Below are 18693 nucleotides of genomic sequence, written 5' to 3' on the forward strand. Positions count from 1 at the left end.
TGTTTCCCCCCCCTCCCATGACGTAGGCCAGAGTTGGCTTCAGACAGGGCAGGGCCAGTATGTCGCCTCTAAAGGATCTTTGGAAGTTTTTTGAAGTTTGGCTCGAGAATCATGATTTAATTAGGGCAATTGCTGGAATCCTGACAACATCGTCACTTCGAGCGGTTCCCTGAGTGAGCTCCAGTAAGTCGAGGGCTACCTGCGTCTTACAAGCTGCATAAAACAGGTGGAGGACAAGAAGCAAACACAACCTTGTGTGTTTGCCTTGTGCACAAATCACCTCGACACCGATGGTTGCAAACTCGGGGAACTTCCACAAGTCGCAATCTCAGTTTCGCGACCGTCCAGAACTGAACTGGAAACGGGGCCACCGAAGCGATTCCAAGGTGGAAGACCCGCTAGTTTACTGCCTGGAGGAACAAGGTTGCATTCGAGCTGAGCGTCCTTTTAAAAGCAGCCACCCACGCGGGAACAATGCTGCCCCTTGTCCCTCTGTCTCTTAAAAGCTGCGAGTTGCGCAGACAAAAGGCTTTTTTGTCATGCCGATGAAATCTGACATCGCCTTTACCTGTTGCGCAGGGGATGAACAAGGTTACGCTAAGGGTAGAAATAATTTGGTCCGCCTGGGTGTTGAAAAGCTTTTCACTGGGGTGTAATTTTCCTTAGTAAAAGAGGGGAGCATGGGCTTCTCCTCCCCCCACCCTTTTAGAGGGGTGTGGGTGGGGGTCTGGAGTGCCATCCCCACACATTTGGCTCAGGTACGATGTGCAGGGAGATGCGTCTTGCGCGCACCCACCTATGGGCCTCTGGAGGAGAATTCTCCCCCGGTCTGGCCTTGGAGCCGGTGGGGGGGGGGTGAGGTGAGGGGGCACGGTCCCAACAAGGTTGCCCCTCCGCATGGGGGTGGAGTTGCTCCCCCCACACACACAGGTGACCCATAGTTCACCTTGGCCATTGAAATGAGCAGGGAGCATGATTGAGGAAGCCGATGCTCGGGGAAGGGTGGAAACTGTGATAAGGGGCCACGTCTCCTCACCCCTCCTCACCCCTCTATTCAGCCGTTCCTGGTGGCTTCCTTCTTCCTCTCCTGCTTAAAATCCTCCTCCTCCTCTTCTTCTTCATCTTCTGTCTCCTTCTCCTTCTTCTCCTTCTCTTTCTTCTTCTCCTTTCTCCTCCTTCCTCCTCCTCCTCCTCCTCCTTCCTCCTCTTCTTCTCCATTTTCTGCCTTTCTCCTTCTCTTCCTCCTCCTCTTTTCTCCTCCTCCTCCCCTCCTCCTCCTCCTCCTCCTCCTCTCTTCCTCCTCTTCCTCCTTTCTCCTCCTCCTCCTTTCTCCTCCTCCCCCACCACATTTTCTTTCCTTCTCCTCCATCTCCTCCTCCTCCTCTTGTCCATCTTCTTCCTTCTTCCTTTCCTCTTCGCTTCTTCCTTTCTTCCTTTTTGTTCTTTAGACATCATTTTTATGTTTTATTCGGTTTTATTTTCCCCTGTTCTCCAAACCTGGCTTTATCTCCTCCTGTGACATCAAATTCTGCGAAGAGTTTCCATTTCCATTTCAGGAGTGGGCCAAGCAATAAAAGTAGAATTTTTCCCCCTTTTCCTCTTTATTTACTAGTATTGCTAAGAATAACCCTGCCCACTTCCAGCCATTCTTCCATCTTTTGACCAATTATATTTCCAGGTTGGCGAAGCATTAAAATGAAAATAATTTCATTCGGTTCCCATTTCAGCCCACCTGTTTCTTTCTGTTATTTTGCATTTTTGAGCAAGCGTTATTATTATTATTATTATTATTATTATTATTATTATTATTATTATTATTATTATTATTATTATTAATTTCTCCCCTCCTCCTCCTTTTCTCTTCCCAGCACCCTGCCTACGAATTAAAAGAAAATCACTTCTCTTTCTATTTAGCATCCAGTCGTTTTCCACAAAGAGCCTATAATTCCGTTTTAATGCCAAAATGCACGTTTCTTTCCACCCTTTCCCCACCTTGGCAAATTTTCCCACCCCCTTGCCACCTTTGGGGCCGGTCTCCGCTGTGGATCATATGATTTAATTAGGATAATAATAATAATAATAATAATAATAATAATAATAATAATAATAATAATAATAATAATAATAATAATGTTTTTTTGCTCAGGCATGTTTTGCTTTCTGTTAGAAATTGCGGAAAAGGTGAGCCGCGATAGAAGCAGGGAGAGTGAAAAAAAAAGAAATGGAGAAACTATATTGCTCAGGCATACAAAAATCAAGCCGTTTGTTGCGGTCGTATTATCAGTTGTCTCGATGGTATCACTCTGTTAATACAGGAAGGTACTCCAATTAAATCACGAGCCTCCCATTTTTCAGCCTCACACTTTCAGCACACCACAACAAAAAGGTTCGCCATCCCTGGTGTAGGGCCTCCTGCTTGGGCTGGGGGCTGGACTAGATGACCTACAAGTTCCCTTCCAACTCTGATTATCTGTTATCTGCTCTGAAAGACAAATTAAAGGGGTTTTTTTCCCCCTCTCCTGCAGGATAATCCTAAGAGGCAGCGCTGACTTCCTCCGTTAGCTTCGTTCAAAAATAAAATAAAATCGTGAGTTTTATAAAGACCCATCTTGGGTTGCCACCTTTCTCAGTTTAGCCGATCATGGTTTATTCCCCCGGAGGGCTTGAAACTCCAAAGATGCATTTCTATTTATTTATTTTTCCTTGCTTTTTATTTTTTCCCCCCTTGCCCCCTTCTCCTTTCCTTTAATGCTTCTGGACCGTATCCTGGCCCCGGGAGGAAATTAAAATTAAAACGCCAACATCCCAGACTGTAATTTCTACGGTTTTCCATTCACATGGAAGCGACTTTGCTGCAGGTATATTTGTAACCGAGTTGATCCTAAGTGCAGGGCATCTCAGATTACCGGCCCGATAAAAGGTTGACTCCAGTCAGTGAAAGTCAACTTTCTCCCTTCTTGAGCTCTCCTCATTCTTGTATCCTTCTGCCAAGCCCAAAGCAAAGCCAGCTTTCATATGGGATAACAAGAGTCACCCTTTCAGACACACACACACACACACACACACACACACACACACACACACATCTTTTTTAAAAACTCTTTTCTTCTTCCCCTGTGTCCGTTCAAAAAAACAAAACAAAAACTTAGGACCGTTTTTCATTTTAATCTATGCTCTGATTATTTAATGGATAGATAGAATAGAATTCTTTTTATTGGCCAAGTGTGATTGGACACACAAGGAATCTGTCTTGGTGCAAATGCTCTCAGTGTACATAGAATAGGAATAGAATAGAATAGAATGGAATGGAATGGAATGGAATGGAATAGAATAGAATAGAATAGAATAGAATAGAATAGAATAGAATAGAATAGAATAGAATAGAATAGAATAGAATAGATATCGGATGAAGAATAAGAATAGAATAGAATAGAATAGAATAGAATAGAAAATAGAATAGAATTTATTGGAATAAATGTGATTGGAACACATAGAATAGAATAGAATTTGTCAGAACAGAACAGTGCAGAATAGAATGAATTCTCTCAGTGTACATAGGAAGTAGAGTAGAGTAGAGTAGAGTAGAGTAGAGTAGAGTAGAATAGAATATGGAATAGAATAGAATAGAATAGAATAGAATAGAATAGAATAGATATCGGATGAAGAATAGAGAATAGAATAGAAAATAGAATAGAATAGAAAATAGAATAGAATAGAATAGAATAGAATAGAATAGAATAGAATAGAATAGAATAGAATAGAATAGAATAGAACAGAACAGAACAGAACAGAATAGAATAGAATAGAATTCTTTATTAGCCAAGTGTGATTGGACACACAAGGAATTTGTCTTGGTGCAAATGCTCTCAGTGTCCATAAAAGAAAAGATACATTCATCAAGAGTCGAGAAGCATAAGGTGCAACACTTAATGATAGTCGTAGGGTACAATAAGCAATCAATGTAATTGGGTTTTTTTTGAGGTTTTGCTGGGCAGGGATTCCTGGTAGAAAAATTTTAATTGCTGGTTTAGAGACCCAACCAGAACAGAACCAAAAGTCCGTACAGAGCAGGACATGACTTGATGGAGTCTTTTCAAAACCGGTCGGGTTTTTTTTTTCCTGATTTCCTTCCAATCTTTTCTTGCAACAATCCACCTATTCAAGGCAGTAGCCCCAGGGTGGGGTGGGAGGTCTGGAGAACCGGGACCCCTCCCAAAGCATTTCTCTGGTTTTTAGTTATGTTTTTCTTTCCCTGTTTAAAGATGTGTCCCCCCCCCCCCGGTCTTTACGAGTCGGGCTTCAGGAATGGACAAAACAGAAGGCTGGTGCCACCCTCTGTTGGTGTTTTCCAGAAATGGCACAGACTGGGAATGAAGCAAAACCAGCAGGATCGTTGTGGTTTTTTTTAAGGATCGGGAGAAGAGAAGAGAAGAGAAGAGAAGAGAAGAGAAGAGAAGAGAAGAGAAGAGAAGAGAAGAGAAGAGAATTCTTTATTTGGCCAAGTGTGATTGGACACACAAGGAATTTGTCTTTGGTGCAAATGCTCTCGGTGTCCATAAAAAAATACATTCATCAAGACTCATAAGATACAACACTGAATGATAGTCCTGGGATACTAAATAAGCAGTCAAAATCATTCTAGGACACTAAATAAAACAATTACCTTCCCACCGGTGGTACCTATTTATCTACTCATATGTGCACGCTTTTGAATCGCTAGGTGGTTACGAGCTGGAGCAAGGAACAGGAACTCACCCATCGTATGATGCTTGGGTCTCAAACCTGCATCTTAACCACTGAACCCTTCAATAATAATAAATAAAAATGAATAAATTTCTGACCAGTGACCCCCCCCCCAAATAGCCCTTTTTTTGAACACCTCACTGCTTCTAGTGACGGCCTGTTCCACTGGCTGACAATTTGCACCTGCAAAGAATGATCAAACCTTCCTCTTCTGTGAAAGACAAGTTGCAAATGGCGGTGAGGGATCTTGCAGGGGTCAGGAAGAGCTGTAAAAAAAGGAATGATAACCTCAACAAAACCTCAGGAAAGTGGAAGTCGGCTCAGAAAAAAAACAATTCCTAAGAGGAATCTGATAGTTTTCAAACTTCAAACTGGAAAAGGAGGTTGATTTTTAAGAAAGTGAGAAGAGAATCTCAGCATTAGGCGATGTTCTGCTGCATTTTATTGGAATTCCTGTTTTTTTTTTCTCCCCCTTTTTCCTCTTGTTCTCTTCTTTGCCTGTCTTTTTTGCAAGGTTTCCCTCGTCCAACTTTTCAACCAAGCGCAAGGAAGAAAGTAAAGGAGAGGGAGAGAGAGAAGAGAGAAAGAAAGAGAGAGAGAGAGAGAAGAAAGAGAGACAGGGAGAGAAGGAGAGAGAAAGAAAAAAAGAAGAAAAAGAGAAAGAGAGAGGGAGAGGAAGAGGAAGAGACAGAGAAAGAGAAAGAGAAAGAGAGAAGAGAGAGAAAGAGAGGGAGAGAGAAGAGAGAGAGAAAGAAAAAGAGAGAGAGAGGGAGAGAATGAGAAAAAACAGAGAGAAAGAGAAAGAGAAAAAAAAGAGAGAGAAAAAGAGAGAGAAAGAGAGAGGGAGAGAAGAGAGAGAGAAAGAGAGAGGAAAAAGAGAGAGAAAAAGGGAGAGAATGAGAGAAAAAAGAGAAAGAAAGAATGAAAAGAGAGAGAGAAGAAAAGAGAGAGAAGGGAGAGAGAGAAAAGAAAACTGATTGTTAAAGTGATGACTTTGTTGCTTTCCCCGCTGCGCCCAACTTCTATTGGGTTCTGAACTAAGTTTATCAGTCAAGCGTAAAAACATTAATCACCTAGGAGGAAAAGGGGGGGGGATAAAATGAAAACAACACCCAGGGAAAATGACTTTTCAAAATGTCGCTGGCATAATTATCAGCTTGTCCATTACATTAAATGCCACCATTTATAACGGTAACGTTTTAAGCATGCAAACAGTAATTAACTTCGTAATGAACTGGGGACCCCTGTGCCTCTCTTCCCTCAGCTAATTTGCATGTTAATTATAATTAGCAACCAGGGAAACAAGTTATAAACATCTTAATTAGCAGCTTAATCATTTTTACAAGGAAACGCGGCCCGCTTTGATAGATGAGCAAGAATTAGATTAATGGGACTCTTTTCTTCCAGTCGCTCCAAGTGCGACGGAATGGAAAGCCGCACTCGGCTGTGAGTGTGTGCTCACAAATTTACACACTTCTTCGACTTGGCAGGCTTGCCGATTGATTTGTGGTAGAGACCAAGCCTGGGCAAACCAGCTCCCCAAAAGTCAGATTTAAAATGTAAGGAAAAGGGACCTTTTTAATCAAATGATTCTTGAAGATGGGAGAGTCCGTCTCACGGTTTGGTATTGGGGAGGTTCACCATTATTTTTGTATTTTTCACTCAAGATTTTGTTTCTTTGGGAAAGAAAGAAAAGAGAGAGGGAGGGAGGGAGGAAGAAAGAAAAAGGAAGACAGGAAGGAAGGAAGGAAGGAAGGGAGGGAGGGAGGGAGGGAGGGGGAGAAAGATAAGGGAAGACAGGAAGGAAGGAAGGAGGGAGGGAGGGAGGAAGAGAGTATAGACAAGGAGGGAGGGAAGGATGGAAGGAAGGAAGAAAGGGGAAGAGGAAGGAAGGAGAAGGAAGGAAGGAAGGAAGGAAGGAAGGAAGGAAGGAAGGAAGGAAGGAGAGACTGAGAGAAGGGAGAAAGAAAAGGAAGACAGGAAGGAAGGAAGGAAGGAAGGAAGGAAGGAAGGAAGGAAGGAAGGAAGGAAGTATAGATAAGGAGAGAGAGAGAAAGAAGGAAGGAAGGAAGGAAAAAAGGAAGACCAAAAGGAAGAAAAGAAGGAGGGAAGAAGGGAGGGAGGGCAGAAGGAAGTTTGGTTTAAGAGGGAGAGATGTCTCTGGAAAAACTTCAACCCCTAACCAGGGATGAGCCTGGATTCAAGTTCAAATTTAGCTAATCTCCAGATTGTACATCCAGTTCTGGTCCCCATCTTTCAAAAAGGACTGGGATAAATTGGAACGAGTTCAGAGAAGGGCTCCCAAATGGTGAATAATCTGGAAATGGAGTCCTGTGTGTTCAAATTCAGGAAGAACTTCCTGAGTGGGTGAACTGTGAGCCAGCAGAACTGGCTGCCACATGAAAGGTGAGCTCCTCCAAAGAGAAGCTGGATGATGACATTTATCAGCAAGGGTCTGGTGTAACGTTTCTTAACCTTAGCAACTCTAAGACAGGTGGACTTCAACTGCCAGAACTCCCCAGCCAATACGCCACTGTTTTATATTAAAACGCCTTGCTCATTTATTTATTTCATATTTATTTCAGAGTTATTGAAAGTGTCTTAGTGTAGAGAGAACCAAAAGAGCTCGGGAGAAAATATTTACCTCTGAGAAAAGCAGCACTGTGATTTCCAGCCATTAACTCCGCATATATTATGCAAAGAATATCAAGTGGAAACAGAAACAAGCCATTTTGCTTAATTTGGTTTGGCTACGAAAATGGCCCCATTTTTCATTTCTGAAACCAATCAAGGAACAAGGAATTAATTTGGCCTTAATTTGGAGAGATGCAAACTAGAACTAAGAAGGAATTTTCTGACAGTGAGAACAATCAATTAGTGGGCTCGCCTCCAGAAGTTGCGAAGGCTGCACTGGAAGTTGTTACGAAGAGATTGGGCAATGCTTTGTCTGAAATGGGATAGGGTTTCCTGCCTGAGCAGGGGGTTGGACTAGAAGATCTCTAAGGTCCCTTCCAAGTATTCTATTCTATTCTGCATTCTATTCTATTCTGTATTCTATTATGCATTCTACTCTCATTCTATTCTATTCTGTATTCAATTTTCTCTATTCTATTCTATTCTGCATTCTATTCCGCATTCTTTTCTCTATTCTATTCTATTTTGTATTCTATTCTATTCTGTATTCTATTCTATTCTGCATTCTATTCTCTATTCTAGTCTATTCTTTCTGTGTTCAGTTTTCTCTATTCTATTCCATTCTGCATTCTATTCTATTCTATTCTATTCTATTTTCCAGGGAAAAGCTGTGTTGCCTCTCTGCCAGCTGTCATTCTATCTGTTTTTTCTGTTTAAAAATTCATTATTCCCCACAGAAGGAAGACCTGTTGTACACTTAAATATTTAACTAGATCAGCCTTCACTTTTGTCCATTTCCCCTTCCAACGTAGTTTACTGCACCGACGTGGATGAGACCCCTTGTTTTGTGCCCCCAGGAGCCACACAAACCTCAGAGGGATGCAGTAAGTTTGCGTCCAGGAGATGTGCGATTTTATTTCCTTCTGTAATTCCAGATTCTTGGAATGAGCGGCGTTATCCCTACATCGGGAAGCCTCTGTTATCGTCCTCTCTCTCTCTCTCTCTCTCTCTCTCTCTCGGGCTTGCTTTAGTTTTCCTCCTCCCTCCTCCTCGTCTTTCCTCGCCTGTCGTGTCTCAGGCTGTTTTAACCAGCCGCCGGCTAAGTAGGGAACGAGGAGCAGGATAAAGAAGGGGTTGCTAACTCGGACATGCACCGCTTCTCAAGCAAGGAGATTCAGTGTTTACGGTCTCCTGGGAAACTGGCAGACACGTGGCCGAGCCTGCTTTTCGCTCCCGAGAGCCCAGCCTTCTGCAGAGGGAAAATCTGGCCTCATTCACCGGCCGGTGGCTTCCATTTCTCTCCATGCAAGGACCTCCATCCATGGTTCTTCTTGCCTGCCACGTAGCATGTGAGTCTCATGGCTGTCCTTCAAGGGAAGAAGCAAAGGGTGGGAATTCTTGGGTTAGGAAAGAGACAGGAGTATCAAATTCACATAGACAAATTTAACGTTAGAGAAACGGGGTCCTTGGCTGATCTACAATGGCTGAAATGATGTCATTATTATTATTATTGTTGTTGTTGTTGTTGTTGTTGTTATTATTAATGCAGTCAGCCAAATGTTCAGACTGGGTTTGGCATTTTTGTCTACCCATCGAGTCCTTCCCAAGGACCTGGGATACAGAAATCTGGATGTTTGATGGGGTTACAGATATCGCTGCAGGATGGAAGCTGTTCCAAGTCAGTCTTGCCTTCTGCAATGGACCGATGGCAAAATTGAGATTAGCAAACCACTTGTCTGAGATGCTATAGGGTTTCTTGCCTGAGCAGGGGGTTGGACTAGAAGACCTCCAAAGGTCCCTTCCAGCTCTCTTCTGATGGATAGTCCTTCCAGGGTTATAAAACCATGTCCACCTTTAACTTTTCTAGAGGTTCATTTCTTCCCATCTGCTGCTTTGTAGGGCAACAAAGAAAGCCGGTGTGAAGAATGAAGGTCCTTCGACTCTCTGGAGATCCCAAGAGGAAGCCAGAGATTTCTGCCAGGAAGGGGATCGGGAACTGGCCAACGGCGATCTCCCATTGGCCACCACTTACTATGTTGCCGGATTCCTTCTCTGTGCCCCCACGGCCGTCAACAAGATGGCGGCTCTTGAGAAGGAGGCCCAGGCCAACGTGGTCGCCATCTTGGAAAGCTGGTGTCAAGGAGAAAGCTCCATCCCAAAACTTGGGAACCCTCCTGTGAACCCCGCCCTGCTCAACGTCACTACGGCGGCGGCTTTTCTCCTGGCCTTTGACCCCCACAACGTGACCGCCTTGCTCTTCAAGATGGACGCTTTGCTGAAGGCGGGCCAGCCTCTCCGCGTGGCCAGCCAGTGTGACTCCCTGCTCGAGGCCCACCCTTGCGTGGAGCTGGTTCTCACCCGCGCTTTGGCCCTGGTGCTGTCCCAAACGCACTTCCAAGAGGGGGTCGCCGAGTATCTCCGGGCCTTTGCGGGAAGCCGGAACGAGATGGTGGCGTTCATGAGCCGTAGACAGAGGAGATACCTGGAGAAGATCATCCAGGCTTGTTTGGACGGCCTCTCGCTTCCAGACAATGGTCTGAAGGAGACACTTAGCTGAAAGATCTGTGCTATGACTTCCTGGCTGCCATAGCCCCCGAGGACCTCCGGGTCTGCCCCTTCAGGCCCGGCATCTTTTCGAGCGACGTATGTACGAGGAATGCGTGTCCCTCTCCAGCAGGGCCTTAGAAGCCTTCTCCTCCAGCGGTTCATCGAACAGCCAAGAGACCTCAAGTCTTTTGATGCACCGAGCTGCGGCTTTCTTGGCTATCGGACGTCACGTCCCGGAGATGCTGAAGGACCTCGTGGCCGCCTTTGAAGCTCACCCCAAGCTGGCCAAGACCTCCTTTGAAGCCCTCTTCTCGCCAGGAGAAGCTGAAAGAGTTGAGAAGCACGCCCGGACAGTCCTGGAGGCGGATTTTGCCGCTTACAAAGATGCCATCCGGGTGAGGAGCGAAGTCCGGAGCAACGGTGGCCAAGAGTTGATTCCTCCCGTTCTCCGTACACTCCATTTCCTGGTCCAGATCGCCCCGGAGTCTCTGCGAGAACTGAACGTCCGTCTAGCCGATTGCTACCTCTTAGAAGGCAACATCTCCGCCTCCTTGGAAGTTTGCGACCGTCTCCTGGCCTCTGCAGAAACCACGTACCGAAACACCCTCCTGGCCCAACGGGGCTTCTGCCACCTTCACGCCAACCGCCGCCCAGAGCCCTTCAAGATTTCCAAGCCATCCTTGAAGACCTCGTACCGCATCCAAGCAGCTGTGTGAAGGCCCTTTGCGGGCGAGGTTTGATCCGAGCCTGGGCCGGCCACCCCTATCTCACCGCCTTGGATTACCTGACCGCCTGCAGACTCCGTTTTGAGGAAACCGGCTTTGCGATCAAGGCCTACGTCCCTTGGAACCAGAGAGGGTTCCTCTTGGTCACCCTTCAGGAGCAAGTCCAGAAGATGCTGGAAAGAAAGGAGACAGTCCGATGCAGGTCAGAGGACCGATTGGAGAAATCTGGATGGCTGGATGACCTCCAGAAAGACAGGTGAGTCAGCTAACTTGGAAAACCACCAGGTAATCATCCAAGGGTTCCTGTTGTGGCTCAGCGGTGGCTGGTGGAGCTGGTGCAGAGTCAGGCAGTAGTAGTAGCAGGAGGAGAAACCCAGGCCAGTCCTGGAGGCTGAGGAAAGCTCGGGCAATGGCTCTGCATCAGAGGCAGAGATGGGGCCTGGGAAGGCTGGCAGTCAGCAGCTGCCTTCAGGCTCAGACAGGCTTCAGGCTTCCTCCTTCCTTCCTTCCTTCCTTCCTTCCTTCCTTCCTTCCTTCCTTCCTTCTTCCTTCCTTCCTTCCTTCCTTCCTTCCTTCCTTCCTTCCTTCCTTCCTTCCTTCCCTAGCTCCCTCCATCCTTCCCTCCCTGCTAAAAAAATTTTTTAAACACGGAATCACCCCAAAACATTTGCAAGCTGCAGAGCCGAACCTCTGGATCTGCCAGCCTGCTCTCCTGAAAATGTACACCGCTCTCTCCTCACCTCTGTCCTTCTCTCCTCTTTCTCTACTCAGGGATTCCCTTGGGATCCACCCATTGGCTTCTCTTCTCTTGGAACTGGGCGTTTCTTGGCTGCTGTGTGCCGATGCTTTGTACCAGCTGGGTCGCCTGGAAGAGAGCCACCAGATCCTCCGGTTGGGTCTCTCAAAGGATCCAGAGAGATCCCCCGTTCTGGTCAGGCTGGCTCTCCTTCAACTGAAGAAAGGCCACGTGGACGGATGCAATCAGGTGAGTCCGAAGACTAGATCCCCAATTCCCTTAAATCGCTTTGCCAACTAAACTCCTGCTGGTTGAATTCCCAGATGAATTCATTGATAGGTCGCGTCTACCGGGCGTCTACTCGACTTACAACAGTTTTGTCAACTCATAAAATATTTCTCTGGTCTTTTTAGAGTTGCCAACAGAAAGGGAGGAGGGAGCAGTGCAGCTGCTTGCAAACCGAAACTGCATTCCATACATAGTTTTTCAAAGATAGTAACTAGGTGACTGAAGTTTCTGCCGTGCAAAATTCTAACCGGAGAGCATGATTGATGACTCTTGGCTATGGATGTGTCCCATTGGAGAATATGATTTATGACACATCCAGGGGTTGGAGCGGAAAACCAGGGTCATAGGCGACAAGGAATTATGGGCCTCAGAGTCAGCTGCACCCAAGCAATGCCGGACATGTTAACTCCCAATAAATCCTTTCTAAGTTTTGGAAGTTTGGCTTGAGACTCATGATTTCAATGGGGTAAACTACTAGAGCCCTGACAAGTTCATTTAGTGACCGTTTCAAGAAAGAGGAAAGAGGGAGAAAGAGAGGGAGAGAGAGAGAGAGAGAGACCAAAGATAACAGTCGGATAAGTGAAACCCAAGTCCGGCCCAGAAGTGTAGCCTGAGAAAGCACCTCAAACACACCCCAAGATAGAGAAAGGGAGAAGGAACCACATCCAGACTTGCAAGATTCTGCTACTATCACCTCACACAGGTAGCCCTCGACTTACAACAGTTTGTTTAGCAACCTGTTGAAGTTACAACGGCCCTGGGAAATGACAAAAGTGAAGAAAGTATAGAAATTATTTGTGGAAAAGCTAGTCCAGGAAATACTGACCGGCGCCCAGCAGAGGGCGCTCCTGCCCTGGGAACAGGAGAATCCCCTTCGCATAAGAAGCACATATACTGTCTAGTACAGTATCCTCACCTATATATCCTATGTCCCTTTCCTCCAGGTGGATAATATAAAAATAAATTTCAGATAAAGAACCAGTTAAAGGATCTTGTGTTTCGAATGGACAATATCACAATGGCCTTATAGGTCTTGATCCTGGCCATTTTAGCATCAATTCGAATAAGAATACAATTGGACGCCAAGCACGTTATTAAAATGTCCGCTATGATTTGGTTCGAATGAAACGTAGACGCCGCTGGACTCCTAGTGATTCTGGGCCCCTCCTGAACAGGGCTGGCCCTCCCTTTAAATGATAGCGGTGGAAGGAACTTAGAGGTCATCTGTTCTAGGCTAGTGTTAACCGTCGTCCGTAATTCTCTCTTTTTTCCCCCCCTCTTTTCCCCCCCAAATGAAGTACCTGAAGAAGATGATTGAGACAGGCAAGCTGTCCTGCCTGCAGGGCTTCGTGAAGGTTTTAAAAGAAGACGACCGAGCCCTGTTGAAAAGCCACTGTCACACCAGGGCTGTGGCGGTCCTGAAAAATACACCAGGGGCCACTTACTTGAAGGAAGCCATCGCTTACCTCTCCTTGGCCATCACCGCAGCCAGTGAGATATACAAAATTATGTTTATCCAAAACTCACTCGATCCCCGGGCTCCGCTACAAAACTATGTGGTGGGGCTTAGTTTTGGGGGAGGAAAATAAGGATAAAAAAATTCTGCCTCTGCCTCCCAGCATCCATCGGTATTCATCTGGCTGGCGTCCTGTCCGTGTGTGAGAGAGTGGAGGGCTGTTTGGAAACGGAAAGAGTATTTGCCGTGTGAGCAAGAAGGAGACAGCAAGGAGCCTGGGCGTGGCTTAGCTCAACTGTTCTGTCCTAAAGCTGCTTGGTGCTGCTGTGAAACTGAAACGGAAACTCCTCTCCTCTGCTTGTGTTTTGCCTTTGGAAGAGATTTCTTTCCAGGTGGGGAGGGGGAGTAGAACTCCTGAGCATCAGAGCGTCTTAATAATAATAATAATATAGGAAATACTCTAAATGCTCTGGTGGTCATTTCCAAAAATCCTTTCTTAGGGAGCTCCTAGAAGCCAAGAGGAACATATATGCCAAATTTCAAGTTTGTAAACTTGACGGTTCTGGAGTTTTTGTGATGATGCGTGAGTGGTGAGCTTTTATATATATATATAGAATACGTTTCCTTGGCTTAGAAGTTGCATCTCTCTCCCCTTTCGTAGAACAGAACAGAACAGAGCTGGAAGTATCCTCGGGGACCTTCTAGTCCAGCCCCCTGCTCACCCCTTAAAGTCCACGAGAAAAGTTTCTCTCCTCCCTTTTGTTACCACAACAACCCTCTGGGGTAGGCCTGGTGGGTTAGAATTCGTTTTAATGTTTTTATTTCAAGTAGGGGAGAACGCTGTCGATTCCCTCCTGGTGCGCGCTCATTGCTACGGGCTCCTGGGGCAGAAGAAAACAGCCATCTTCGATTTCAAGGCCGTCTTGAAAGAAGATCCAAAAAACACCCGGGCTCTTTGCGGAAAAGCTTTCGTCCACCTGGCCCTGGACCAGAAGAAGGTGGAAACGGCACTTAAATTGTTTTGATTTGATGGCTTTGAATGCCACGGGGCAGTTGAAGGGTAGGAGACATTCACTGCAATGGTAGAGGGAGGGAGGGAGGGAGGGAGGGAGGGAGGGAGGGAGGAGGGAGGGAGGAAGGAAGGAAGGAAGGAAGGAAGGAAGGAAGGAAGGAAGGAGAAAGAGAAGGGAAGGAAGGAAGGAATAATGGGGAGGAAGGAAGGGAGGGAGGGAGGAATAATGGGAAGGAAGGAAGGAAGGAAGGAAGGAAGGAAGGAAGGAAGGAAGGAAGGAAGGAAGGAAGGAAGGAAGGAAGAGAAGGAGGAGGGAGGGAGGGAGGGAGGGAGGGAGGGAGAAAGGAAGGAAGGAAGGAAGGAAGGAAGGAAGGAAGGAAGGAAGGAAGGAAGGAAGGAAGGAGAAAGAGAAGGGAAGGAAGGAAGGAATAATGGGGAGGAAGGAAGGAAGGGAAGGAGTGAGGGAGGGAGGAATAATGGGAAGGAAGGAAGGAAGGAAGGAAGGAAGGAAGGAAGGAAGGAAGGAAGGAAGGAAGGAAGAGAAGGAGGGAGGGAGGGAGGAATAATGGGAAGGAAGGAAAGAAGGAAGGAAGGAAGGAAGAGAAGGGGGAGGGAGGGAGGAATAATGGGAAGGAAGGAAAGAAGGAAGGAAGGAAGGAAGGAAGGAAGGAAGGAAGAGGGAGGGAGGGAGGAAGGAAGGAAGGAAGGAAGGAAGGAAGGAAGGAAGGAAGGAAGGAAGGAAGGAGAAAGAGAAGGGAAGGAAGGAAGGAATAATGGGGAGGAAGGAAGGAGAGGAGAGGAGAGGAGAAAAGAAGACACTCTGGGAGAAAAAAGTGAAGTTTGAACATAGGTGACATAGAATTATTGCACCTTCTCAGCCAGTTGCAATAATATTCAGCAAAGCCCAAATGTTTGCCAAGGTGAAATTTGATGAGTGACGGCTTCAAAGTTTTATCTGACACTTGAGAAAGGGGCTTTTATTCCACCCCCCAAAAAAAGGGAGGAAGTCCTTAAATGCTTCGCCTATTTCTACTCTCCTCTCCTTCAGGAGTCAACCCAAGACCTGATCTCAGCTCTCCGAGGGGATCGAGCCTCCGCGGTGGCCGAAATCGGCTCCCTGAAGCCAAGTGCTCGAGTCCAGGTTCGCTCTTGGCTGCTGGAACACTGCAGGGACGCGTTGACGGACCTCGGCGGTGGACAAGACCCCCTCGCTGTGGCGGAGGCCTTGGAGGAGCTCTCCAAAGTGGGAGAATCGTTGGTGGAAATGGAGAACCAGGACAGCGAAGCGCACATGCTTTGCGTTGACCTCCAAATCGCGAAGGGTAGGAGAGATCAGGAACACCAACCTTATTTAGATACTAGCTGGATGCCCGTGCTTCGCTACGAAACTACATGGTGGGGCTTAGCTTTGGGGGAGGAAAATAAGGGGAGGGGGGGAATTCTGCCTCTGCCTACCAGCATCCATCGGTATTCACCTGGCTAGCGTCCTGTCCGTGTGTGAGAGAGTGGAGGGCTGTTTGGAAACTGAAGCAGTATTTGCTGTGTGAGCAAGAAGGAGTCAGCGAGGAGCCTGGGCGTGGCTTAGCTCAACTGTTCTGTACTAAAGCTGCTTGGTGCTGCGGCTGAGAAACTGAAACTGAAAAACTCCTCTGCTTGTGTTTTGCCTTTGGAAGAGATTTATTTTCAGGGGGGGGAAGTAGAACTCCTGAGCATCAGAGCATGTTAATAATAATAATAATAATAATAATAATAATAATAATAATAATAATAATAATAATAATAATAATAATAATAATAATAACAATAATAATATCGGAAATACTAAATGCTCTGATGGTCATTTTGAAAAATCCTGTCTTGGGGAGCCCCTAGAAGCCAAGAGGAGGAACATACGGGCCAAATTTCAAGTTTGTAGGCTGGAGATTTTGTGAAGATGCGTGAGTGGCATTTTGCATAGATAGATAGATAGATAGATAGATAGATAGATAGATAGATAGATAGATAGATAGATAGATAGATAGATGATAGATAGATGATAGATAGATAGATAGATAGATAGATAGATAGATGATACGATAGATAGATAGATAGATAGATAGATAGATAGATAGATAGATAGATAGATATGGGCGGATCTTAATTAGGGCTTATATTGGGTGCAGGTTTAAAAATCAAGCTAGGACTTACTTTCAGGGTAGGTCGTATTTTCGGGGGAAACAGGGTAACACTCCCGAGTTCAAGGAGGATTGGTCCAGCTGTCAAATGTTGTGTTCTTTCTGTCTCAATTTTGACTGACAGGGAGACCCAAGACCGCCCTGTCGTATCTCCAGAGAACGTTTGGGCAAAGCGAACCCAGTGACGCCATCAACTCTCGGCTGGGAATTCTGCAAGCAGTGTTGGGCAACTTGAACGGCGTCCACGTTTTGGCTACTTTGGCAGGGAAGGAATGCAAAGACTTAGAGCACCTGATGGGGTTTTTGGATGGCAACCAGCAGCTAAACCTTGCTCAGGTGAGTCCGCCACCGGCTTACGTAGCTCAAGCAGGAAAGCAGAGATGGGGCCAAGGCCATCCGACAGTTATCAGCTGCCTTCAGAGTCAGACATCAGTGAGGCAGAAGAACAGCTGGAGCCTGTTCCCAGTGTGTGCATGCACAGAGTTGCCAGAAGAAGGGAACTGCTAAGGAACAAGGGTCGACGTGGGCGTAAAGCCACAGGTGGACAGTGAATGGCCCCTCCCATAGGGAATAAAAGAGGAGCGAAAGGGGAGTGGGGTTTTAAGGGAGACAGTTAGTTCAATTCATTAGGGTGAAGATCTGTTCCTGACTTCTTACCAAGTAATTGCTGCTACAGCATGGCGTTTGGAAGATATCAGCCTGGCAACTCTCCAAGCCTGATAAAGGTCTGTAACTGGGAAATATTTTGAAAGACTTGGCCGGGACTTTGCTGGAGAGGAATTCATTGTAAAATAAATAAAAGGGGTTTCTCGGGCCGAGGAATCAGCTTCGTGCTGTTGGGAAAACCTAGGTCAGAACAGGTGATTTGAGAGTTGAGCCAAAGCAGGAACTGGGGTAACCACCATCTACTTCATCCCTAGGTGGCAGCCAGAGAAGCGAAGGCACTGATGAAGGACCAGTGTCCCCTAGGAGCCATGAAATACCTCACCTTGGCCATCTTGGCAAGCCACAATAGCCCACAATACCTTCGCCAACGGGTTGCTTGCTGGACCCAGTTGGAAGATTACCAAAATGCCTTGACCGACATCCAGAAGGTTGTCCAAAACCATGGCACAAACAGCTTGAAAACTCAAGTCGGCGACTTCTGCTCCTGGGCTTACTTGCTCTTATCCACTTCTGACGAGGAGCAGTCCGTCAAGCAATTTATTCACGCCTTACAGCTTGAAAAATCCTTGGCCCTTAACCACATCTTGGCTGGCCACAGGAGGGAAGAGGTGTCCAAAGCCTTCCTACGGACTGCCCGAAATTATTTGGCAGCAGGCTGTTATGAAGAAGCCTGGACCACTGTGAAATTCGGCCTTCTGGTGGACCAGAGCAACCCCGAGCTTCAAAAGCTAAACGCCAGAATTAAACGGCAGGGGACTGGTTGCAAAATTCAATAACCTACTGTGTTTCCCCGAAAATAAGACCCAACCGGAAAATAAGCCCTGGGACAATTTTTCCCAGGATGCTCCTAATATAAGCCCTACCCCATTTAAGATCATCAGCCAGACGGATGCATTTAGTACCGTAGTTCCCTCCCCCCCAAAATAAGACCCAACCAGAAAATAAGCCCTAGCATGATTTTTTTCAGAAAGCTTCTAATATAAGCCCTACCCAAAAAATAAACCCCATTTAAGATCATCAGCCAGACGGATGCATTTAGTACTGTAGTTCCCCCCACAAAATAAGACCCAACCAGAAAATAAGCCCTAATGCATCTTTTGGAGCAAAATTAATATAAGACCTGGTCTTATTTTCGGGAAACAACGTATTTCTTGTTGGGTTCCTCTAACTGCATCCTTCTTGGCCTTTTCTCCTTTCTTTCTACTGGCCAAGAAACTCTGTTAATTCTGCCCGGGAAACTGAAGAGGGAGACATTTAACTGGTTAAGGCGGCCACGCTGCCGTCGGAATCAGAATTTGGCTTATTCGTCGGTAGAGTTGAACAGGAACAACTAAAGCTTTCTTCAGGTTTTCCTCCAACATGGGAGAGAATCCTGGCCAGGCCTCGAAATTCTCGATCAAAAAGTCAAGAAAAAAGTTTGGGAACTTTTCCAAAGTTTGGAAATATTTTTCCCATGCATGGGAATCGGATGACTTCACCAAAATTACAAAACGAACCTCAACACAGGTCCCATCCCTTCTTTTTCTATTTGTGTAGAAGTATCACAACTTACAAGAGTTTGTTTAGGGATGGTTCAAAATTACGACGGCGCCAACAAAAAGCGACTAAGGACTAATTTCTCAACTGCAGTGATTCACTTAACGGTGGCAAAAAAAAAGCTGGGGCAAAACTCACAGCGACTGTCTGTCTTAGCAACAGACATTTTGGTCTCA

General features: G+C 46.1%; 1 protein-coding gene across 1 annotated transcript; it reads left to right on the forward strand.

The window, feature by feature from the left end:
- The first annotated feature begins 8594 nt into the window (after positions 1-8594).
- Positions 8595-17923, forward strand: TTC34 (tetratricopeptide repeat domain 34). The gene is given in 11 exon segments (XM_087944465.1): positions 8595-8726; positions 9277-9911; positions 9914-9988; positions 9991-10569; positions 10572-10905; positions 11421-11634; positions 12972-13164; positions 13961-14127; positions 15190-15463; positions 16440-16651; positions 17236-17923. Coding segments are annotated over 11 exon segments (3207 nt in total). The 5' UTR covers positions 8595-8724; the 3' UTR covers positions 17758-17923.
- The last annotated feature ends 770 nt before the right edge of the window (positions 17924-18693 follow it).

The sequence above is a fragment of the Notechis scutatus genome, chromosome 16 (assembly GCF_049901735.1).
Source record: "Notechis scutatus isolate UNSWTSFEM ecotype Mainland chromosome 16, rNotScu1.2, whole genome shotgun sequence".
Classification (NCBI taxonomy): Eukaryota; Metazoa; Chordata; class Lepidosauria; order Squamata; family Elapidae; genus Notechis; species Notechis scutatus.